This window comes from Desmodus rotundus, chromosome 11, assembly GCF_022682495.2.
Source record: "Desmodus rotundus isolate HL8 chromosome 11, HLdesRot8A.1, whole genome shotgun sequence".
Taxonomy (NCBI): domain Eukaryota; kingdom Metazoa; phylum Chordata; class Mammalia; order Chiroptera; family Phyllostomidae; genus Desmodus; species Desmodus rotundus.
The window spans coordinates 1,909,267-1,933,126 of NC_071397.1; the positions used below are offsets into that span (position 1 = coordinate 1,909,267).

The following is a 23,860-nucleotide window of genomic DNA, read 5'->3' on the forward strand; positions in this document are numbered from 1 at the left end:
ATTCTTCTTAAATTTCTAATTATTTTTGTGCCACATATGTTACTATGGAGTCTGTAAAATCACTAATTTCAGGGGCTGCATCGTTCCACATGTTCTCAAATGCCTTTCTTTCAAGGAATACGTCTCACTTCACAACTGTACACTGCATGTTGTGGCTGTGTGTTTACTCTTTGTCTCATCATTTGACTGTAAGTTCCCTAAGGGGAGGGCCATGTAAGTTTTGGCTCCTGGTTGAATCACCAACTGCAGATGTGTTGTGTGTGTGTACATGTATCTCCTTAGTTACGTTATATACAAGATGTCATATATGTGATATTATAAATATACATGAATTAAATTTGCATTATGTAACACAGTTTTGTTACCTTCCATCTTCCATCCATTGGTGGAAATTTTGATTGTTTCCAGTACTTTACTTTTGTAAATTTTCATACACATTTATGGTTATTCCCTGAAACTAAATTCTTAAATTTGAATGCTCTGTTAACAGGTGTTGGTTCTTTCAAGTTTCCTAAACTTCTAGGAAAGAAATACCAATTTATACTATCAGCAACAATGTATGGGAGTACCAATTTGATGGGGATACATATTTCATTCTTCTCGTTTCCTTTTAATTCTATTTGTGTTATTGTGTAATATGTTCACATGGTTCAAAATGTAAACACTCCCCTCTGCCTTGACACTTCGAGTTGTGTGGTCACCATGCTGAGTTGGTCTTCACTGTCTGCTCCGCTCAGACACTCTGGAGGCTTTTCTCTCATCCCAAATACTTCTTTCCTTAGGGGATAAAAGGCTGATGGAGAAGCGCGGAGATGCAATTGAATTCCCAGAGGAGAGTGCATTAAATGACACCACAAAATTACAATAGATTCAACTCAGAAAGTAGCACAATACAATGCATTATTTATTCAATAAATAAGAGACATTTTAAATTTTTAAGTAGTGGGGCAGGGTTGGGGGGTGCTGTGACAAAGAGATGGAAGAAACAAACCAATCGAACGTCATCTGTGGGTCTTGTTCAGATCCTTATTGTAAAGCAACCCCCCCCCCCCAAATAGTTGGGGACAATTAGGAAAAATTAAACTCTGACTGGTTACTAGGTGATATTGAGGAATTTCTGTTCATTTTGCTGGTATATAATATATAATAATGGTATATACGTATATCCATTCACAATACCATTATATATGTATGTATATCATAAATATGTATTTTCCAGATTAATTAAAATTCTTTTTTTTTTTTAAAGATTTTATTTCTTTTTAGATAGAGGGGAAAGGAGGGAGAAAGAGAGAGGGAGAGAAACATCAATGTGTGGTGGAACCTGGCTCACAACTCAGACATGTTCCCTGATCTGGAGAACTGAACTGGCAATGCTTTGGTTCGCAGGTTGACGCTCAATCCACTAAACCACATCAGCCAGGGATTTCTAGGCAAAGTATACAATCTCTGGGATTTGCTCTAAAATAATTTTTTTTCCAGATTTTTAAAAAAAGATTTTATTTATTTTTAAAGAGAGGGAAAGGGAGGGGAGAAAGAGAAGTGAAACATCAATGTGTGGTTGCCTCTTGCACACCCTCTACTGAGGACCTGGCCTGCAACCCAGGCATGTGCCCTGACTGGGAATCGAACCAGTGACACTCTGGTTCACAGGCCCGCACTCAAATCCACTGAACTACACCAGCCAGGGCCTGCTCTAAAATAATTTTTGAAAAATAGCCCTATAAGCTAAGAAACGTGTAAATGTGCAAAGGTGTCTTTGTGTGAACTTCCAAACGGGTCTACGAGAGAGACTTGGGAGGAAGATGCTCTAGTTCATCAAGGATCAGTTGGGCTGGGAGAAGTGTGCAAATCTTTCTAAATCCTATGTCCCAGGCTGGGGAGAGGAGCCCCCAAACTGGATAATGCTTTCCTACTTTGAGATTAAGGGGCCTGAGGGCCAAGGCAGTGAGAATCAACTTTGTGGGAGAAGGTAGAAGAAGCCCAAACCCTGCAAGGACTAGAGCCTAAGTGACATCTTCCACAAGAGTGGACACAAGATGTTGTCGAGTGAGATGGGGGGATGAAGGGTTGATGTCCTTCATACATAATCAAGGTAACTTCATTGCACGCCTTGCCACCTGTGGAAAAGCCTGCAAAAGATTGGGCAGGAGAAAAGGAATCTGCCAGAGAAGCCAGGGAGAAAACCAGGGGTGGGGGGTGGGACACACAACGTTCAGGAATATTACTTCCAAGGTAAAAAATCTTCTCAGGCTTGTAGGAGGGATCTCTGGGTTGGAGAAAAAGATCTCTGTCCCACTCAACCTGCTCCTGAGATGGGCAGATGAGAGTCTCTAGCCAGACCAGGCATTAAGAACTCTACTATCCTCTTCAACCCAACACCAAGGTCTTGGAGAGAAGTGACATTTCTACAATATCGAGCCTTTCTCTGCAAGTACATAGTCTATGTTTCTGTTAGTTTACATTCTCTTTAATATCTTTCAGTAAAGCTTTATCATTCAAAGGGTTTGAACACCTATTGTTAAAATTATTACTAAGTACTTCATATTTTGTTGCTATTGCAAGTGGTATATTTATTAAAACTTTTTATTGCAGTATAACATAAAGTGCACAAATTCAGTGTACAGGTTGACTTTCATATATGTATATTAGTATATTCATGTAACCAAATGGTAAATATATTTTTTTAAAGTTATACTTTCTAACTGATGGGTGCTAATAGAAATGCATTATATTTTGTATATTTATTTTGTACCCAGCAACCTTGCTAAACTCACTTATCAATTTTATCTGAATATTCTTTGGGGGTTACTATACATGCAATAATTTCATCTGCAAATACTGATATTCTTGTTTCTTTCCAATCCTTATATATTTTTGTTGTCATTTCGTGGACTGGCTAAAATTTCCATTATTGTATTGACTAGCATTATTGAGAGCAGGCTTCTTTGACTTGTTCTTCATTGAAGAGGAATGCTTTCCACGTTTCACCAGTATTGTGATGTGTGCTGTAGGATTTTTGAAGAGATACTTTTTTAGATTATGGGTTTTTTCTTTAATACCAAAGGATGTTGTAAAATTTTCTTGTTTTATGGCCGAGTAGTATTCCATTGTGTAAATGTGCCATTGATGTTTTATCCACTCACCTGTGCGTGGACAAGGGCTGCTTCCAAATCTTGGCTGTTGTAAATAATGCCGCAAAGAACATAGGGGTACATACATTCTTTCGAATTAGTGTTTTTGGTTTCTTCAGATAAATTCCCAGAACTGGAATTGCTGGGTCAAAAGGGAATTTCATTTTTAATTCTTTTATGAAACTCCATACTATTTTCCATAATTGCTGCACCAATCTGCATTCCCACCAACAGCACACAAGGGTTCCCCTTGCTCCACATCCTCCTGAGCACTTTTTGTTTGTTGTGGAGCCATTTTTAAATGGAGTCAGAGCAATCATTCTAGAGGACCTGCATTGCTCACCCTGTTCCTTGAAACTTCGGACTGGGCTAAATCCCAATTGTTTTAAGCATGGATGTCCAACCTTTTGGCGTCTCTGGGCCACACTGGAAAAAGAAAAGTTGTCTTGAACCACACATTAAATACCCAAACACTAACGAAAACTGATGAGTAAAAAAAAAAAAAAAGTTTTAAGTAAACGTACAATTTTGTGTTGGGCCCCACTCATAGCAATCCTGGGCAGGGGGCTGGACACCCCTGGAACATGGAGTCAGCAGGAAAGCGGCCGTGCTGATCACAAGGGCTGATGATTTACAGGCCTATCTGAAGGGAGAACCAGTAAGCCATTCTGTATGGCCAAGAGTACTCAGCTTGTAAGAGTTTTTCTTTTTATATAATTATTCCTTTTCTCTCATGAAGAAAATCCCTTGCTTTCCCCATGTAATTAGGATACTATTTGGGTTTCTGCCTGAACCTGTGCTTCAGGAATTGGAACTTTTAGATTCCCAAATAAACGCTTGACTCTTCAATTAACTTTTTTCAAGTTGGCGTACTTTACCTTTCTTAACCTTCATCTAGCTTGCAAATAAGATATGAAAAGCACTTAATTTAGCGACGATTACACCGAGATAATGCACGTGCAGATTCGTCTGAAAAAAAGCATGAAATACCCCATACATGGAAGCAGTAAAGCCTCTGTGGGTTCGGGGCACTGAGGGCCCTAAACCGGTTCTCTAGCACCAGTAAACGGCGTCCAGGTACGGAGGTGTTCCTTGGGCCTCGAACCCGCACTGACGAGCTTCCGTGAAGCGTCAATCTGCACCAAAAGTACCCACATTTTCTAAGAAACGCCCCAACAACCCGGGACTGGGCTGACGCCGCCACCCTCCCAAACTCGCGAGGGCGCCGGTTCCACTCCGCGGGGAGACGCCACGGAATGGAACCGCAATCCCTCGAGCGGGACGGGTGCGCTCCCTGCTGCGGTCGCTAGGGGGCGCTCGTCCCGACCCTAGCCCCGCAGGTCCCGGTCTGCGCACGCGTGGTTACTTCCCTCCAGCGCCCCGCCCACGGCAGCGGTCGCGCTCGCGGGCTTATTCCGGCATTTCCTGAGGGAGCGGGCGGCGGCTGGAGCGGAGCGGAAGGCCAGCGTGCCGCGGGGAGCGAGGGGAGCGAGGCCGGAAGTGTGGCCAAGCCGCCCGCCGCCGCGCGCGCCGGCCTGGCCGCCGGGGGACGGAGCGGGCCGGCGGGTGTGGCCTCGGGGAGGCGGAGGGCGCTGCGATTGGCCCTCAGTTGTGGCGACCGCGACGATTGGTCCCTGCGTGCGGGGCGAGGTGAGTGTGGTGGCAGCCGTTGGAATTCAAAAGTGGCGGGTGTGGCTCGGAGGTGGCGGCCGCGGGATCCTGGGGCGCTCGGGGTCTGCGTCGCGAGCGGGCTAGAGAACGCGGGGCCCGGGAGCCGAGGCACCCCGTCCTCCCCCACTGAACCTCCCGGACACGTGTGGCGCGGAGCTGGACATGGAGTCGCAGGTGAGTAGGGTCGGCGCGGGTCTCCTGCCCCGGAGAGCGGAGACCACTGCGGGCCCCCCGCCCCCGGACTCCCGGCCCGCCTAGCTCCAGCCTGCTCGGAGGGCGAAGTCGGTGCGCCCCCGAGTGGAAGCCCGGGTGGGATGGCTCAGGGGAGAAATTGGACGCAGTGAGTACTGCGTGGGCAACACTTTTGAGGCGTTTTGCTGCAGAGGGCAACACAGAATGAAGGCGGTAGCTGGCAGGGAAAGCAGAGCCAGGGAACTCTTAGGGTGGGAGAAGTGAACAGCGTGCGCGGCACACTGATTGGAACGAACCGGGGGAGGGTGAAAGGTCGGCGATGGAGAGGAGAGAGCAGAGAAGGAAGGATCGCCGAAGTTCGTGAGTAGGGGAAGGGGTGGATCTCTTGCGCACGGAGACGTTGCTTTAGGGGCAGGGAAGTGGGTGTAGGAGGGGTCGGATGAATACCCATTTTTATAGGCTAAGGGCTTACGGTGATTGTGCAAAGTTGGGAGGCATGGTGTCTAGCTTTATAGATGGGAGAAGAAGAACTACTGTACGCTTGGAGTTGTCCCGAATAAAAACAAACTTCTGAACACATTTTCTGAACCCACACAAATTCCATGGTGGTAGGTCTTTAGTGGACGCGCTATGGTGGTATAAAGAGACTGCAGGACATGGGTTATTTAAAAAAATCCAGTGTTTGACCTTGGAACATTTAAATAAAAAAATTGGTTTTCACACTACATTTGATTAAATTAAATTGAAATAAGCATTCCTCGTGCACATTTCTGCAGGTGGCAGGGGGAAAATATGACCCCTCCCTCTCCCCTTTTATTTGTATAGAAGCCAGCGGTTTGGATGTATTACAGTTTAATTACTCTCCCACTGATGGACATCTTTATTCCTTTAAAAATGTATTGAGTCCTACCACGTAGCAGACATTGTACTAGGCTCTCGGGTTATAGAGTTGTGAGCCAAACAGATGTGTTCATATGATGCCCATAATCTAATACAAGGATAGACAGTAAACCAATAAACCAACATGTAAGAAGCCAGAGTGTCAAGTTGTTTCAGATTTCCTCTATAGTAATGCTTCGGGAACATCCTTGATTATATCTGTTTGTATCACGGGTTGCCCAAAGTCACTTTCCCAAAGCTGAACTTCCCCAACTAGCCTCAGGTACTCTCAGATCTCTCTGTATTATTTCTTACAACTGCATGTGAATTTGCAATTATTTTAACAAGCTTAATTAAAAACCCCAAACCAGCCCTTCCTCCCGTGACCCTAATTAATGGAACCATGGCAGGTATTTTGGAGTCAGCCTGGACTCCTCCATCTCCGCCCTGCCTGCCCTCTGTCTCCCTGCCCCCAGGCACTTAGGTCCACACAGTGGTCCCTCTTATCCGAAGTTTTGCTTTTCGTGGTTTCAGTCACTCACAATCAACGGTGGTCCAAAACTATTACATGGAAAATTCCAGAAATAAACAATTCGTAAGTTTTAAGTTGCATTTCATTCTGTCCAGCCTGGTACATGATCACCCCTTTGTCCAGCCTATCCATGCTGTGTGCGCCACCTGCCTGTCAGTCACTTAGTAGCCCTCTCAGTTCAATCAACAGTCAGGGTATTGTAGTGCTTGTGTTCAAGTAACCCTTATTTCACTCAGTAATGACTCCAAAGTTAATATATTCTTAAAAGCGTTCTGTTTTATTGGTTATGGTTATTAATCTCCAAATTAAACTTTATTCATGTTGTGTAGGTGTAGGAAAAAACGTTATGTATAGGGTTCAGTACTCTGAGGTTTTAGGCATCCACTAGGGATCTAGGAAGATATGCAGATAAGGAGGGAACTACTCTGCTTGGTTCGGTGTAGTCCAGCCCCTCTTTGGCCTTCTCTCAGAGGGATTTCTGCTTAGCCCCTGAACTCTTAGAACAGCCCCTCTCAACTGAGTTCTGTGGTGACTGACTAAACTCTAATGCCCTAAGGCATCCTTAGTATCTAGTGAATTAACTTCTCTCCTAGGCACCTAGAATGTTAAGAGCTGTATACATCTTTGGGAGAACTGAGAAAATAGATCGCAGGGCTTAGGTCTCTTGTGGTGCCCCATTTTGGGAAAGGCTGCCTTCGAAAATAAGCTCCGGGAAAGCAGAGACTTCATGTTCATTACTCTCCAGTACCTAGAAGGGCATCTGTTACAGAGCTGTCTTCCAACAAATCTTAATGCAAAAGTCCTTGTTGGCTAAATGAATGAGTGATGCAGTCTCTGCCTCTGATAGCCCTCATCTTCTACTTATATTCATACTTTGTGGATAGTTCACTTTTTCAGTACAAATCTAGTCGTATTTTTCTCCTGGTTAAGAGTCAACAAGGTCCCTCTTGCCTTCAGTAAACTCTGGAGTCTATCGTGGCATACCGACCACCTCAGTCTTTTTTCTTCTGCCTCTGTCCTCATCTCCCCACTCCCTATGCAGTTCCCTGTGTTCAGCTGAACGGAACAATTTGTCATTTGTTGAATGCACTCTTCCTTGCTTTTTACCTGGAATACGCTTGGCCCAAACCCATCAAGCCTACTCTTTCTCAGCCTCAAGACTCCTCCTAAAAACACTTTTTAGAAGTGTTCTCTGACACTCTCCCCATTTCAACTAGATGGACACCCCATCTTCTGGGACCCTTTTAGGATACTAGGAAGTAAAATTTTAATCATTTCTTTAAGTGCTTCCCTTCCCCAGTGTCCCATGAGCATCTTGAGGGCACGGACCACAGCTGCTACTCCAGGACTCAGATCGTTTCCTGGCACTTAGAAGGCACTTAGTGCACGTTGATCGAATGAAGTAAACTGAAGGGAAGACAGAGGCTGGCTTTGGAATTAAGCTACCCCTGGTGAAAATCAGAAGTTGATCTATACATGGTGGTTTCCTGGTGGTGGGGTAGGAGTGGGATGACTAATTGTCCCGTTTGGGTGGGAATGATCTGGTTTTAGCACTGACATCTCTGTGTTCTAAGAAACCCCTCATTTCTGGTCAAATCAGAATGGCTGGTAACCATGGGGCGGACATAATCCCCAGGCACTGAATTGCACTGCTTACAGGAAAGGCGCTCTTTCTTTCCCGCTGTCCCCGTCTCATACCTCTACTTCAGTGGTCCCCAAGTTGGTCATGCAACCACCTAGTTTTCCCCATTCAAGTCAGTCTACTTACAACTCATTCCTTACAATAGGCTCTTTTGCATATTTTTCTCTTTTTATTATTATTTTTTTAATTGATGTTCGAGTAGTTGTCTCCATTCTCCCACCACCTCTTTCTCCCGCCCTACCCACCCCAGTTGAATATTTTTCACATGCCTAATCAGAAACTGTGTCTAGCTCTCTGTGTATGCAGGGCTAAAGCCTAAACTCTCCCTTAGCTTGGCATCAAAGCCTTATAAGGCAGTGTTGCCTAATGGTTAAAACATGGCCCTCAGAACAGACTATCTAAGTTCTAACCCTGGCTCTGCCTTTTGCTGGCTGATGACTTTAGACTAGCTATTTAATCTCTCAGTACCTTCCCTCCTCTGCAAAATGAGGCCAATAATAGCACCTCCTCTGGGCTGCTGTAGGATTAATTTGATAACAGATAAAGCATTTAAAACAGTTCCTAGTAAATGTTACTTGCTCCTCCAGCCCAGTCTTCAGCCTTATCTATTGGAAGCCTCCACCCTCTCCCTTATTTATTAATCTCAGCTCTAGCCAAAAGGGCCTATTAATTTCACAGCCATAGTACGAGTGTGCTAGAGTTTTCACCTTCTAAAAGGGGTGTCCATTTCTCTCTGCTTGTTTTTTTTTTAATTAAGATTTTATTTACTTATTTTTAGAGAGAGGGGAAAGGAGGGAGAGAAACATGGATGTGTGAGAGAAATATCCATTGGCTGCCTCTCGCATGCCCGCAACCGGGGACCTGGCTGGCCCACAACCCAGGCATGTGCCCTGACTGGGAATTGAACCAGAGACCTTTCAGTTTGCACCCAGCCCATTGACCACACCAGTCAGGACTCTCTGTTTGTTTAAGTACTACTGTTGGAGTTAGCTGAAGTCAGATAGATGTCTGTTCAGCTTCTCCCTTAGAGATTGCTCCCAGTTTTGCATTGTGTCCCACTTCTCCATGCTTTTTGGTTGGCACATAATCTGTGGCACAAGAGGTACAAAGTTAATGCCTGTTGGTGATGTTGAGAATTAAGCTGGGGAGGACCACAAAGAGGAGTTCTTTGGACATTTGGGCTCCAGAGTGTTGTCTTAAGTGTCTGTCTTTTCCCAGCAGAGGTCCCCCTTGTTGGAAGTGAAGGGGAACATAGAGTTGAAGAGACCCCTGGTCAAGGCCCATTCCCGGCTGCCTCTCCCAGGAAGCAGTTTTAAGAGGGGGCGTGACCAGATGGAGGATGTCTTGGAGCCTGAGAAGGTGAGCTGGGTTTGGATAGCTGTACAGGTACACGTGTGTGGGGATAAGGGGGTGGGGGGCAGGGGGAGATGGTGTGTGTAAACCAATCAGGAAGGATAACTACGGACTCCTTGTGTTTCCCTAGAAAAGGACACGAGGCCTGGGCACAGCTTCCAGATTTGCGGCATCCCAACCCAGAGCGCCCGTCCACACGGCAGCGGCACAGACGCAAGGCCAGACTGCAGGTGGGCTCCGGGGGCGGACAGAGACCAGTGCTCTCCAGCGCACTTTTGCTTTTCGTTCAATTTTAGCTTATTTTGAACAGGTAATATGTTTCACTTATTTCAGAATTTCAAAGGCACAAAAGTTGTTATACTTTTGAAAAGTTTCCCTCCCACCGCTGTCCCCCAGCCACCCAGTTTCCCTCCCCAGGGACTGCTGTGAGTCCTTTCAGGAATGTTCTGTGGGTATCCATTCAAGCAAGTATGACATGTTCCCCAGCATTTTTCTTTTTTACACAGAAGCATTTTTCATATGGTCCTGACCCCTGCTCTTTTTGCTTCTCTTGGTCCAGCTTGTTTCTTGGCATGTTCAATAATTTCTGTTCCTAAGACAGGATATCTTTAGGAGCTAGGGGAAGAGGGAAGTTTTCTTATTTCTAATCCTCAGTAAAAACTCCTTTGCCCCTGGCCTGAGTACCTGCCGTCCTGAGAGTGATGGTCCTTTTACCTCTCTCCCGTTTCCCGACAGCTCCAAAACTTCCCAAGAAGACAGGACTCCGATGTTCCACAGCTGTTGCCACAGGTAATTAGGCAGTCTTCGAGAGCTGGGCTGGGAAGGGGTTTGAGGTGCGTACAAAGGGAGAATGGTGGAAGCGGAAGGTCACTGTGCTATAATTCCTGATGTCAATTCCCCAATATTCTAGTGTTGAAGAATCAGAAGCCAGGCCCTGCTGCTCCTGCCCAGAAGCCTGGCAGTAGGTGACAAACATAACTATTGGGGGAGAGGCTGGGACAGGGAAGAGAAGGTGGCAAGCACCCAGGAGAATCCGTTTGGTCTCTTCCCTATCTGGAGAAGGGGATGCAGCATCAGGTGTGGAGGCCCTGAAGGCTAGGAGGGAAGAGAAATAGGGAACCATGACTCCCTTGACTTTTGTCCTTTCTGTGCCCATCTTAGCAGCAGCTGCTCCTCCCAAGCTCGGAGGGAAGAAGCCCAGCAAACGTCCAGCCTGGGACTTAAAGGGTCAGTTATGTGACCTAAACGCAGAGCTGAAATGCTGCCGTGAGAAGACTCAGACTTTGGACCAGGAGAACCAACAGCTACGGGACCAGCTCAGGGAGGCCCAGCAGCAGGCCATGGCCCTGGGGGCAGAACGCAGGACACTAGAAGGGGAGTTGTCCAGGGTACGGGCCCAGGCTGAGCACAGCCAGCAGGAGCTAGGGAACCTGAGTGCCCATGTCTTGGAGCTGGAGGAGCGCCTGAGTACACAGGAGAGCTTGGTGGAGGAGCTCCAGCAAGAACAATTGGGGTTGCAGGAGGAGCGGAGGGGACTGGCCACCCGGCTAGAGGAGCAGGAGGTAAGGGCCAGCTTCTCACCAAACGCTGCTCTAGGTTTGGGCTTAGAATCCCTGACCTCCTCTGTCCAGCAGCACACCTCTCTCCTCGACCCTCCTTCACCCGTCCATTTTTGTAGTTCCCCCAGTCTGTGTCTCCTCTGCTCCTCCACCCTCTCTCTTTGTCTTTCTGGATCAAAAACCCCCAAGCATTCTCTCTCACTCTTCTCATGTCCATTCAAATCCTTGGTGAGCACCAACTGGATTGAATTACTCAAATTCACTTGTCTGAAGTGACTCAATTCTCACTCAGGGAGTTTTGCATATGCGCTTTCGTCTTTGTGGAACGTTCTTTCTATAGTGCATCCTTCCCTTGGTTTACTCCTATCCTTTTGGGTGTCAGCGTAGATATTACCTTCCCATGCACCTTCTGGATAGGCCCATTGCCCTCCCTATTCGAATACCATGATTCCTCTTTTCTTAAATCTTTTTTTAGCAGACTGTGAAGTCCTTGGAGGCATGGACCACCCCACCTCTACCCCTCCCACCCCATCATGACCTGTTCTGATTCTTGGTTGCATCTTGCCCTCTGTGTCTGTTTTGTTCTGGGCAGAAGAGGCTTCAGGCATCAGAAGCAGCTCTGTCAGGCAGCCAAGCAGAGGTGGCATCTCTACGCAAGGAGGCTGCAGCCCAGGTGGCCTTACTAGCTGAGCGAGGAGAACGTCTCCATTGGCTAGAGATGGAGCGCCGGCAACTACACAACCAGTTACAGGAGCTCAAAGGCAACATCCGTGTTTTCTGTCGGGTCCGCCCTGTCCTTCCAGGGGAACCCACTCCACCCCCTGGTTTCCTCCTGTTTCCCTCTGGCCCTGGTGGGCCCTCTGATCCTCCAGCCCACCTCAGCCTCCTTCGGTCTGATGAGCGGCGTGGGACCCTGAGTGGGATGCCAGCCTCCCCTACCCGCTATGACTTCTCCTTTGACCGGGTATTCCCACCAGGGAGTGGACAGGACGAAGTGTTTGAGGAGATTGCCATGCTTGTCCAGTCAGCCCTGGATGGCTACCCAGTATGCATCTTTGCCTATGGCCAGACAGGAAGCGGCAAGACCTTCACAATGGAGGGTGGGCCTGGGGGAGACCCACAGGTGGAGGGGCTGATCCCCAGGGCCCTGCGGCACCTGTTCTCTGTGGCCCAGGAGCTGAGCAGCCAGGGCTGGACCTACAGCTTTGTAGCAAGCTACGTGGAGATCTACAATGAGACTGTTCGAGACCTCCTGGCCACTGGGACTCGGAAGGGACAGGGGGGTGATTGTGAGATTCGCAGGGCAGGGCCAGGGAGCGAGGAGCTTACTGTCACCAATGCCCGCTATGTTCCTGTCTCCTGTGAGAAAGAGGTAAGCACTGATGGCACTGTGACTGGAAAGTGGGGAGGAGTGGACAGGCTGACATGAGATGGAGGTGGATGGAGTAGGGAGCAGGAGAATGTTGGAGGATGAAAGGAAGGGGAGATGTGAGGATCAGTTGCCACATTCAGTTTGGCCTTGGGAACTGTGAGGTAGATCTGCCTTAATAACTGGGGAATGGGGAGGAGAGAGGCATCTGCTAATGCAGGGCTGTGCTGGCCCCCTGCCCACTGCCTCTCAGCCCTCATTTCCTACTATGCTCCTTGCTCACTACACTCTAGCCATGTGGCTCCCTGGTTTGTTCTTCAACCTGCTATTCATACTCTTGTCTTGTATCAGGGCCTTTGCTTGCTACTTCTTTTTGCCTAGATGATTGTCTTCTGGAATTGTTTGCTCCCTTGCTGCCTTAAGATCTGGCCATCCTGTCTAAAATTGCAACCCTCACCTCATCCTCACATACTCCTTATTTTTCTGTTTTATTTTACCCTTTAGTACTATCAGACATGTGTATTTTACTTATTTGTCTCTTTGCTGGCTAGAAAGAAAGCTCCCAGAGGGCAGGAGCTGACTCTCATTCATTGCCATTCCTGACATTGCTCTGTACTGACTTCCTGCCTACCTATACCCCTTGCTATTCCCCCTCCATAGGTGAAGGCTCTGCTCCATCTGGCCCGCCGGAACCGGGCTGTAGCCCGCACAGCCCAGAATGAGCGGTCATCACGCAGCCACAGTGTGTTCCAGCTGCAGATCTCCGGGGAGCATGCTGGACGAGGCCTACAGTGTGGGGCCCCCCTCAATTTTGTGGACCTGGCTGGGAGCGAACGGCTAGACCCTGGCTTAGCCCTTGGTCCTGGGGAGCGGGAACGTCTTCGGGAAACACAGGCCATTAACAGCAGCCTGTCCACACTGGGGCTCGTCATCATGGCTTTGAGCAACAAGGTGGGAATGGGGTTGGGGTAGGTAGGAACTGGGGCTAACCGTGCTGAACCCTGTCCAATCATAATCACTGTCCCCCCAACCTTGTAGGAGTCACACGTGCCATACCGGAACAGCAAACTCACCTATCTGCTGCAGAACTCTCTAGGTGGCAGTGCTAAGATGTGAGTGAAAGGAATAGGTGGAAGGGGTTGTGTGGGAACTGTAATGTTGGGGTCAGGGGTGGGCTCAGACGTGGTCCAGGTCCCACCTGGCCACTAAGGCCAGAGTTTGGCCCCCTCTCCTCTCTCCACAGGCTCATGTTTGTGAACATTTCCCCCCTAGAAGAGAACGCCTCTGAGTCTCTCAACTCCCTGCGCTTCGCCTCCAAGGTGCGGGTACCACCAAGCCCAGGCCCTGTTGGGACGCCGGGTGACTATGGGTTTTTCCATCCCAACTCCTTCTGTCCTTTAGGCCAGGGGCACATTCATCCAGAAAGGATTTACACTGGCCAGTCATCTGCAGCACAAACCCACCTAGACTGATTTTTAACTATTGGCTTTTGGGGATTTTCAATCAAGTTATTAAAAATAGGTAGTTAAAAGGTCAAAATTACATAAAGAGCTATACACCCCTATCCACTTTCCTCCCCACCTGTCATTTTTATCATTTATCATTTTACTAATTCTAATGTTTCCTTTTGTGAATATAAGCAATATGCATGTGCTTATTCTCCTCCTCCTTATATAAAAGACGTCTCTCCCCCTGTTTTACATATATGTTATTCTGCATTTTGTTTTGCTTAACAAGACTGCCTCAGGATTACTGCCCACTAGCACACAGAGATCATCCAATTGTTTTTATATCTGCCTGGGACTCCACTGTGTGGATGGACCCAAGTTTATTCAGCAGTTCCCCCTACTGGACCCTTGAATTCCTTCCATCCTTTTTCTGTTACAAACAAGGCCATGTTGACTGACCTTGTATGTATATCATTTTCTATTTGTTAGTTACATCTAACTATCTAGGAAAGGATTCCTTGAAATGGGATTGCTGGATCAAAAGAGACTTAGAGGTTTTTCACGCCATTCCACATAGTGTGAGTTCAGGCTCCAAACCTCATGAGGGTCAGCTGTGGCCATGGCCGTGAATTCTCTAGGAGACTTAATGCTCCCTCCACTAGAACTAAGTTTCTTTACTGTCTGCCTCTGAAAGGTAATTTTTTCTCTCTGGTTACTCATTTTCCTGAGGCTATAGCCTCATGATGGGTTCTGGCTTTATTCAGGGTCTCTGATCAGATGTGCCCTTCTGCTACATTGGGACTTGAGCCTTTGTTGTGCTGTGGAAGCAGTCAGCCACCTTGGCACCCTTACCTGGCCTTCTACTTTGATCAGGACTTCCCCTGCTACCTGGCAATTCAATTAAAGTTATATTAACACCATTAACACCAAACAACATGAATTCTTTAATATCCAGTTTATACATTTCACCCGATTATCTCAGAAATGTCGTTTATACATTAGGCTTGTTCTGATCAGTATCAAAGCAAGGGCCACCCATATTATTAAATTGAAATTATCTCTTAAATATCTCTTAATCCATAATAACCCCACCCCCTTTGGCCTTTATTTGTTAAAGAAATAGGATCATTTGTCCTATAGAATAATCATTCTGGATTTTGCTTCCTCTTTATAATTTTTGTTGCCTTTGTTGATTAGATTTGAACCAGGTTTAAATTTCTTGGCAAGAAAACTACACAGGGTGGTACACTTTTCTATTGCATCGTATCAGGAGGCAACTAATATCTAGTTTTTTCATGTTTAATGATACAAATATTAATCATTGGATTTGGGGGTTGTCAGCCTGATCTATCCATTAAAAAACTACCTATCAACTTTTTCACCTGGTGATTTTATCAAGCAGATTATACCCAGGTCTGTTATTGCATCAGGGAGTGTTAAAATGTTGATTTTTCTAATTTTCTATGTTCTATATTTATTAGTCCAGGTTCTATAAAATACTTCCCCTTTTCATCTATTTGGTTACTCTGAAATTCAGTCCATATGGGAAAGGCAGGATAAGTGCTGAATTCTTGATCAATTTTCAGTATTATAAATTGATACCCTGGCAACTTCCAAAGGTGACCAGTGAGTTTTCATTAGGTGTTATCATTTTACAGATGGTTATGTATGCTTAAATTGCTCTATCTTTGTCCAGTGGGGCACTCTTTCATCTTAGCTCTTGTGTCCTTTGGACTGGTCCCCATTTAGTTTATTAAACATTAGTGGTGGGAGGGCTTTGAGGTTTCTAGTCCATGATATTGCTAGAAATGAAAGCTCCTTCTGTCTCTGCTTCTGTGCTGGTCTTCATCCCTACTCAGGCCTTTTCACCTCTTGCAGACCTAGTGTGTCTAGTGAGCATAGGAGAGCTAACTATAACTGAGACCAGCATGAACCTGTCTTCAGAGCCCTTGTGTCAGTATTCTCTGGGTACAACCCTAATATTGGGGGCTGGGAGGTGATCTTTGGAAACGGAGCCTCTTGGTTACTCCGAAAACGTTTTTATCTTGTCTGCACCCCCTGCCCGCAGGTGAACCAATGTGTTATTGGTACTGCCCAGGCCAACAGGAAATGAAGACAGATCCGGATCCTCGGGGGCGACAATGTTGGGGCTGGGGGATGTTTTTGGGGTGGGCGGAGGGTGTACTGTGTTACCTGGGCCCAGCAAATAAACGTTTTTCTTTTTTGTTTTTTTAATAAAGATTTCGTTAGCAGTTGCCCAAGAAAGTTTTTTTTCTACTTGTAAAGATGGGAACTGTCACTCTACCCAGCATTTGTGTTTTGCAGAGCTACAGCCTCTTTTCTCCTGACAAGCCGTCCCCTATAGTCTGGGTGGCCTTCAGCTGCCATATCCCTGTCGTCCACTTGTAGGAGGTGTGACCCTTAGCTCTCCCTCTTGCCGCAGACTATCCCAACCCAGGAAAAGCGGAAACCAGAGCCCAAGGACCAGACTCACTCCCCTCCCACTAACTGACGGCTCTTTCCTCCCGCCCTTTCCCTGCCTTCCCGTTCGAACGGCCAGGGCTGGCCCTGCCCGCTGTCCATTGGCTGGTTCTCGGTGGCGTCACAGCTTCGCTGCTTGCCCTCCTGGTCCGCGCCCCTGCCCTGCAAGCGCAGGGCCGGAATCATGCCTGCTGAGCCCCTCCCGCCAACCGACAAAGGCCACCTCCCCAGAAAGGAGGGGTTCGGTCTTCCTAGGTTCCACGCGCGGGAGGGGTCACGCGTGCGCAGAAGCCCAGGGCTGACTTGCCACCAGGAGGGTGGGGCCGGGGCAGAGGAGGGCGTGGCAGGGGCAAAGGGAATGGTGAATGGAGGATGGGGTCGTGGACTGGGGTGGCAGGGGGTTGGGGGGTGGGACTTAAGAGTGACCATGAAGGTTGGGGGCACAGTTAAGGGGTGGGGCGGGAACCAGTCTGGAGACGAGCTGCCGCGAGGGGTGAATTCCCTCCTGCCGCCAGGGCAGGTCTCCCTTAGGAGGAAGGGGCTTCAGGGATTCCCTTTCCAGCCGGGTCCGACTGTCTGCCCACCCAACCGCAGGCAGGCCGCCGCTGGCCCGGCGCCCTCCAAGCCTGTCGGAGGTGAGGGAAGTGGGGTGAGGTGCTGCCCGCGCCACCCCCAACCCCCCTCCGGCTCCTCCTCCCCAGTCCTCCCCTCCCACCACCCTCCCCCTGAGCCGGTTTGTCCCTCCCCTCTTCTCCCCTCCTTCCCCCGGCCGCCTCCTCCTCCTGCCGCTGCCGCTGCTTTGGCTGCTGCGTCATACGCCCCAGAGCCGTCGGGACGAAGGGGCTGGGCCTGGGGACCCCCCGGCCTCTGCCTGCACAGCCCCGACGCCCAGACGTCCTCCCCTGCGCTGGGGTTTTGCCTCGGTGTCCCAGGTCTGCCTCTGCCCGGCTCCCGGCGGCCCCAGCTGTCACTGGTAAGGAAGCGGCGGGAGGTGCTCCTTGTGGGGGTGGGGGGGTGGTGCGGCTGGGAGCCCGGGGTCAGCGCGCAGAGCGCGGGCGGGAGAGCCTCCCCGCCCTGGCGACGGGTCGGGCTGGGCCGCTTCAAGTCCCGTATTGGACTCGCGGTCATGGGTAGTAGAGACCGCGACTGGGACACGCCCCCCTCCCGAGGCTCTCAGGGAAGTTATCTAACCCGAGGGCAGGGAGCCCCGAATTTGAGGGTGACCCGACATAACCTGGCACCCGGATGATTGTTCTGAATGAGACACGCGGGCCCGGGAAGGTAGCTGTTTCTACTCTGGAAAACATCTCCAGAAAAGCTCCCAAAATACATCTCTGGGTAACAGAGCACCCCGATGATGATACCTTTTAAACAGCAGGAGAAGGTGATAGTAGAAACTGAGTAGTAACCTTTGCTTCTGCAACCACCGTTTCTGTTAAAATCTCAAGGCCAGGATGTAACACCCAGGGGAGCTCTAGAAGCTGGGAAACTAAAGGAGGGCGGTTGTTAAGGAGAGGAGACCCAGTCACCATAGTTGGGAGAGATGGAGTCAGGAAGCTCAGAAAGGGTGTTGAGCGGTTTCCTATCCAGGTGTCTCAGGGATTTGGAGACTGGGGCCACAGCTGCTTGAGTCCTTGACAGAAAAATAAGCAAAGAAAATGAGTGTTTTTCAGCTTTCATAACCTCCCATTCCACTCCTGGCTAGGCCCCCCCAGGATGCAATGGCACAGCCCCCCCGGCTGAGCCGCTCTGGTGCCCCCCCACTTTGGGATCCAGCTTCCCCTGCTACCACCTCTGGCCCCAGGCCTCGACTTTGGGAGGGTCAAGATGTGCTGGCCAGATGGACAGATGGGCTGTTATACTTGGGGACCATCAAGAAGGTAAGACCTTTGATCTCTGACCCATCACCTTCCCCCATTCCCCTTATCTAGTTCTGATTCCCATTTTTATACTCTGCCCTCACCCATTCCAGGTGGACAGTGCTCGGGAGGTGTGTCTGGTCCAGTTTGAGGATGACTCCCAGTTCCTGGTTCTATGGAAAGACATTAGCCCTGGTGAGACCCCAGAGCCCTGAGAGTGTGCATCCCATGGGAAATAGAAACCTGACTTGGGGGACAGAAAGGGGCTTAAGAACAGACTCCATCCCCCTACCCCCCACCCTAACACTGTGTTCCCTCATAGCTGCCCTCCCCGGGGAGGAGCTCCTCTGCTGTGTCTGTCGCTCTGAGACTGTGGTCCCTGGGAACCGGCTGGTCAGCTGTGAGAAGTGTCGCCACGGTGAGAGGGCAGGATATCCGAATGGTCCAGCTTGTTCTGGACATTACAGGCTGCCTCTGACCCTGCCCACTAGTACTGGTCCCCACACCACTGCTCTGACCAGTCTCCTCAACCCTGTAACCTTACTTCCTCTTCAACACAGGGAGAGGCAGCCATGGGATGGGGATGGGGCTGTGTGAACCTCGCAGGCAGAGGGTGGTTCAAATACTCTTTCTTAAGCATATGACTTTGGGCAAGTCTCTGACGTACTAGGAGCCTTGTTCTCTCACTTGTAAAATAAGGGTAATAACCTCACCCCCAAACAGTACCATGAGCAAGGATTAAATGAGGTAGAGAAGACTCTTCTCCTCCCAATTCCTAGTACACAGGTGTAAATTCAGTAAGTGCTCTACCATCAATATCATTATTCAGCTTATCACCAGGACTGCCATGTGCCAAGGGCCCCAGCCCCTGGAGAGGGAGAGGGCACGTCTTGGGTCTGCCGCCAGTGCGTCTTTGCCATCGCCACCAAGGTAAAGGCACCTTCCTATGGGAGTCTCCCACCCACAACCCCTCTCCAAGCCTTTCCTCTACCCACCCTCTGAGGTGGCCTGCCTGTTCTATTTCTGCAGAGGGGCGGTGCATTGAAGAAGGGCCCCTATGCCCGGGCCATGCTGGGTATGAAGCTATCTCTGCCATATGGACTAAAGGGGCTGGACTGGGACGCTGGACATCTGAGCAACCGGCAGCAGAGCTACTGTTACTGTGGTGGTCCTGGGGAGTGAGTAATGAGGGGTGGGGGTTGAGGAACGAGGAGTGCGGTGCGGTGATATGGGAAATCCCAGGGAATGGAAGAGAAAGAACAGGGAAGGGTATGGCAGTAGGTAAGGATCAGGGTTTGGGGCTGCTAAGGGAGCGAGTATCTGGAGGTCACTAGTCCTGCGTGCCCCATCAGGTGGAACCTGAAAATGCTGCAGTGCCGGAGCTGCTTGCAGTGGTTCCATGAGGCCTGCACCCAATGTCTGAGCAAGCCCCTCCTCTATGGGGACAGGTGAGCCCAGGGCCGGCTCTCCAGGAGCCCAGGGAGCCCTCTTGATCTGCCCTACTCTCTCCCCCCGTATCTGCCTGTCTCATCCGTTCTCTTCCCAGCCTCTGAAGTGTTCCTCACCAGTTCATCCTACCCTTGCTTTGTGAGTCCTCCATGGCACGACACCATTTTCCTGTTTGATGTGTTTTCTCCCTCTTGCTCACACCCAGGTTCTATGAGTTTGAATGCTGTGTGTGTCGGGGGGGGCCTGAGAAGGTCAGGAGACTACAGCTTCGCTGGTGAGCATGACCTCAGTGTAACCCTTCTCTCAACACCCTGTTTTTCACTGTACCTGCCCAACCTCCCACTCTGGACGCCCTTGGCTTCTGTAATGCTTCCACAACCTTGACAACTCAATGCTTCTCCAGGGTGGATGTGGCCCATCTTGTCCTGTATCACCTCAGTGTTTGCTGTAAGAAAAAATACTTTGATTTTGACCGTGAGATCCTCCCCTTCACCTCTGAGAACTGGGACAGTTTGCTCCTCGGGGAGGTAAGGGGGAGTGAAGCTTTGGGGGTTATGGTGAAATAAGGAGATGTGAAGAAAAGGGGCGCGGAGGGATCACACTGCTTCCTTGACCCTACTTTCCCTTCTCTTCTCCAGCTCTCAGACACCCCCAAGGGAGAACGTTCTTCCAAGCTCCTCTCTGCGCTCAACAGCCACAAGGACCGGTAAGTTGGAGCGAGGCTTAGAAAGGTTCGCAGATGTGGATATGGAAGCCTGGGAAGGGAGGTGCTGCAATCCGCCTGGAAGGTCATCTCCGGAAAAGACTGAGGAATGGCAAAAGAGGGGCCGTTTTCTACAGTACTGACCTGTATCATTTCTCTCCTCACCCCAGTTTCATTTCAGGGAGGGAGATTAAGAAGAGGAAGTGTTTGTTTGGTCTCCATGTTCGCATCCCTCCTCCTGTGGAGCCCCCTACTGGAGATGGAGCCCCTACCAGGTCACTGGTCCAGGGGGCATGGGGAAATTCTCAGGGTATTAATCTGGGGGTAAATATATATGAAGATGGGGAGGGCTTTGGGGTGGTCCGGGAGGGGGCTGGGGGGATAAGGAGGCCTCTTACAGCTTCCCTTCAGGGCAGGGCCCAGGGGGAGGGGTTCCACGTCCCCTGGGGAAGCGCCGGAGGCTGGAGCCAGAGCCCCTGAAGAGGCAGAAGGAGAAGATGGAGGAGCTGGGGCCACCTTCAGCAGCGCGCAGTCAGTCAGAGCCCCAGGAGCGGAGGGAGCGGGCCTCTCTGCAGAAAGCACTGCAGGTACAGAGACTGGGGAATCCCATGGGGCAAATGCTGGTAGGGGAAGGAATCAAGGATTCTCTCTCAGTCCTTTGCTCCTACCTCTAGGCCTCAGTGTCTCCACCACCCCCCAGCCCTAACCAGAGTTACCAGGGCAGCAGCGGCTACAACTTCCGGCCCACAGACGCCCGCTGCCTGCCCAGGTCAGTGCTCCTACCCACTCCAACCAGATCTGCTCCCGGAGAACCTCTCCTCCAATCCATGTATCCTCCGGACTCTCTCACCCAGAATTCTTTTCGCTTTACCCCTTGGCTACCCACTTCTTGTCCTAGAGAGACTTCTAGAACCAATGTCTGACCCCCTGTGTCCTGGGGACGGGGATTCCTCAGGGGCAGTGTTTGAGCTCTGTCCTTGGGTAGAATGTCCTGTTCCCCTGCTTTAGGTCCTGACTTCTCTCCCTCCCCAACCCCAGCAGTCCCATCAGGATGTTCGCTTCCTTCCACCCCTCTGCCAACACTGCAGGGACCTCTGGGGATGGTGAACCCCCAGACAGGTGAGGTTTTACCCCTTTACCTGTGACACCCCTCGGCCTCAGTCTCCAACTATTTCATTTCTCTGATCCACGTCTAGTCTCCATTTCTGGTCAGCAATTACCTCTGTGTGGCTGGACTCACAATTGTCTTCTCTCCCTAGGTCACCCCTGGAGCTTCACATTGGTTTCCCCACAGATATTCCTAAAAGTGCCCCCCACTTGATGACTGCCTCATCTTCCTCAGTCCCAGCTCCCTCCCCAGGTCTTCCTAGACGCTTAGCAACCTCTTCTCCCCTGTGCCGCAGTTTGTCTCCTGGGACTGGGGGAGGAGCCAGAGGTGGGGTCGGCTACCTGTCCCGAGGGGACCCCGTGAGGGTCCTCGCTCGGAGAGTACGGCCTGATGGTTCCGTGCAGTACCTGGTTGAGTGGGGAGGTGGGGGCATCTTCTGAACAGCCTGCCTCTGCCCACCTCCCCATTCACACACACCGGCACTTTCATACCCTGACCTCTGACCTCACCTGCAGCTGGGATGTACCTGGGGAGGTGGGGGGTCGTTCTCCCTACTGCCCAGGCGGAATCCAGGTTGGGGAGTGGAGAAGAGCTTCTCTCTTCTCTACTCCCTTCATGATTCCTGAGCTTCCCCCCACCCCCCTTTCCCATTTCCTTTGATGTTATTTTGTTACAGCTTTTAAAATATTTTTAAAAATTATTTAATCCCTGGGGACAGAGACAGAGGAGGGGAGGGATGGTAAAGGATCCCGGGTTCTGTATGATTGAAATAAAGATAAACAAATCTAGCAGCTGAGTCATTCTGAAAGATGAGAGCACAGGTACTAGAAGCACTTCTTACCTTCCCAACCAAATTCACACATGTTGACAAGAAAAGGCAAAAGGCAGAAAGAACCAAAGACGGGATTTATTAGGAGCCCAGTCCTCTGGAAGGCAGAGCGCGGAAGTGTAGGAGGGCACAGGGCGGCAGGCATCACGGCAGGGCTGCGTCGGGGCTGGAAACCGACTCTGTCACCTGGCGCACCCAGTGCAGGTACGGGGAGTTCCCCTGCTCCACAGGCAGCGCGATCACCTCGGCCACTTCGTAAGGGTGCACCGAGCTGCAGAGAGATGGGGGACGGGGTCACTCAAAGACCTACTCAAAGGAGCCCACCCCACGGCGGCCACCCTCACCCCGGCCACCGCAAAGCTCTCACCGAACAAAATCTGTCAAAGCTGGAACCAGGGAACTTCGGGTTTTAATCATCTAAGGGGCGAGGACAAGGTTGAATGAGCCCCAGGGTGGGGGTGTCTCGTGAGCTCTTGAGGGCAAGGGGTCAGAGGGAACCGAGAACTGAAGTTCTGCAGGTGGGGAAATGACTCTCACCATCAGCACCTCACTGTCTTCCTCAATCTTTCCTTTCCACTCGTAGCTGTGAAGGCCGGGGAAAGAGTGTTACGGGAGCAGGGATTTTCTTCCCCCGGGGAAAAAGCGCGCAGGCGGCCCCCCGAGTTAGGTCAACCGCGAGCTCCCGGGACTCACATGGATGTAATCTGAGGGACGAGGTTGACGCAGGCTGCCAGGCGCTTCTCCACCACGGCCCTGAGGGGGGGAGACAGCCCCATTCAGAGCGGCCCGTGGCCAGGCCTCGGCACTGCCAGCCCAGAGACGGGTTTCCAAAGCTGGAGCAGGCTGAAAGCAGCGGGCGGTCACTCTGACACCCCAACTCTCCCTTCAAGATCACCCTCTCTCCACACTGGAGTCCCCACCTGGCGATCTCCTTGGCGACCTTCTCATTGGGGCAGGTGACAAAGGCTGCAGAGACCGAACCAGGAACATAGCCGGAGTCAGAGGCCGGCGAGGACTGGGGAGGGGGGCTTCCTGAAGCCATTGACAGCAGGGCTCGGGGCAGCAACAAAAGGCGGGAGGCCACAGAGAGCAGCGCCGGCATCCAAAGCAGCGACAGGAGCAGAGCAGCCTGGGGGCAGGCGGTGAATTTGGTGTCTCCCCACAAATGCCCCAGGCAACTGCTCCCCAGAAACCCCTCGCTTGGATTAGACACTCGGCTTTTGCCCTCCCTCTTACGCACCCCGAAGGAGAAGGTCCCTGAAGCTGAGAGAGAGACCTAAAAAAATTAAGGCAAAGGCTCGGTTTTTACTCCCTCCTCAGGGGCCAACCTCTGGGGTTTTGGGTACGGGTGGTGGTGGTCCAGGCCTGGAGGTCCAGAAGGGGCGGGGCTGGTCACTCACCCCTCCGCCGAGCAGGACTGCCGGAGCCCGCACCCCCCTCATGCAGCCTACGCTGCTAGAGGAGGGCTGAATATCAAAGGCCACACGTAACGCCGAGATAGGACCCCAAACCCAGGAAGAGCGGCCTCTTCTTACCTGGGCGGCAGCCACGTGATAAGAAAACAACGCATACCACGTGACTGGAGGAGAGGCACCACAGGAGCCTCTAGAGCCAGCCAATCCCGGCCCTAACGTGGCCGTTTGCCCTGCCTC

The 23,860-nt window shown here is 50.4% G+C and overlaps 3 protein-coding genes and 1 long non-coding RNA gene across 12 annotated transcripts; 2 read left to right on the forward strand and 2 right to left on the reverse strand.

Annotated features, from left to right (window-relative positions):
* Positions 1-1,666: 1,666 nt before the first annotated feature.
* On the reverse strand, positions 1,667-4,465 carry LOC123479501 (uncharacterized). The gene is made up of 5 exons (XR_006655142.2): positions 4,132-4,465; positions 3,659-3,773; positions 3,478-3,560; positions 3,147-3,276; positions 1,667-3,008 (listed from the first exon to the last, which is right to left on the reverse strand). It is a non-coding gene; the product is annotated as an uncharacterized lncRNA (long non-coding RNA).
* Positions 4,466-4,804: 339 nt separating this feature from the next.
* KIFC1 (kinesin family member C1) lies at positions 4,805-16,031 on the forward strand. Of its 3 annotated transcripts, none has more exons than XM_045193462.2 (11): positions 4,805-4,979; positions 9,269-9,409; positions 9,534-9,633; positions 10,139-10,192; positions 10,314-10,364; positions 10,565-10,965; positions 11,555-12,334; positions 12,992-13,282; positions 13,370-13,443; positions 13,575-13,650; positions 15,848-16,031. In XM_045193462.2, the coding sequence occupies exons 1-11, from the start codon at positions 4,968-4,970 to the stop codon at positions 15,890-15,892; spliced, it is 2,025 nt and encodes a 674-aa protein (XP_045049397.1). In that variant the 5' UTR covers positions 4,805-4,967; the 3' UTR covers positions 15,893-16,031. The 3 variants fall into 3 exon arrangements, with proteins under 3 accessions (XP_045049397.1, XP_045049398.1, XP_024413866.2); XM_045193463.2 differs by having other exon boundaries at positions 10,568-10,965; XM_024558098.3 differs by having other exon boundaries at positions 9,272-9,409.
* A 961-nt stretch (positions 16,032-16,992) lies between these two features.
* PHF1 (PHD finger protein 1) lies at positions 16,993-22,175 on the forward strand. 2 transcript variants are annotated; one of them, XM_024557909.3, is made up of 15 exons: positions 16,993-17,233; positions 17,966-18,140; positions 18,233-18,314; positions 18,442-18,537; positions 18,949-19,049; positions 19,149-19,297; positions 19,472-19,567; positions 19,774-19,842; positions 19,972-20,095; positions 20,207-20,274; positions 20,442-20,546; positions 20,672-20,858; positions 20,946-21,040; positions 21,313-21,390; positions 21,531-22,175. In XM_024557909.3, exons 2-15 carry the CDS (start codon positions 17,982-17,984, stop codon positions 21,817-21,819), a joined length of 1,698 nt encoding a protein of 565 aa, XP_024413677.1. In that variant the 5' UTR covers positions 16,993-17,233; positions 17,966-17,981; the 3' UTR covers positions 21,820-22,175. The 2 variants fall into 2 exon arrangements, with proteins under 2 accessions (XP_024413677.1, XP_024413676.1); XM_024557908.4 differs by having other exon boundaries at positions 17,003-17,233; positions 21,310-21,390.
* Positions 22,176-22,203: 28 nt separating this feature from the next.
* On the reverse strand, positions 22,204-23,853 carry CUTA (cutA divalent cation tolerance homolog). 6 transcript variants are annotated; one of them, XM_045193273.3, is made up of 6 exons: positions 23,744-23,841; positions 23,129-23,337; positions 22,902-22,961; positions 22,746-22,791; positions 22,576-22,625; positions 22,267-22,479 (listed from the first exon to the last, which is right to left on the reverse strand). In XM_045193273.3, exons 2-6 carry the CDS (start codon positions 23,308-23,310, stop codon positions 22,353-22,355), a joined length of 465 nt encoding a protein of 154 aa, XP_045049208.1. In that variant the 5' UTR covers positions 23,311-23,337; positions 23,744-23,841; the 3' UTR covers positions 22,267-22,352. The 6 variants fall into 6 exon arrangements, with proteins under 6 accessions (XP_071075782.1, XP_071075780.1, XP_071075781.1 ...); XM_045193271.3 differs by having other exon boundaries at positions 23,537-23,779; XM_024558097.4 differs by having other exon boundaries at positions 23,609-23,775.
* Between the last annotated feature and the right edge of the window lie 7 nt (positions 23,854-23,860).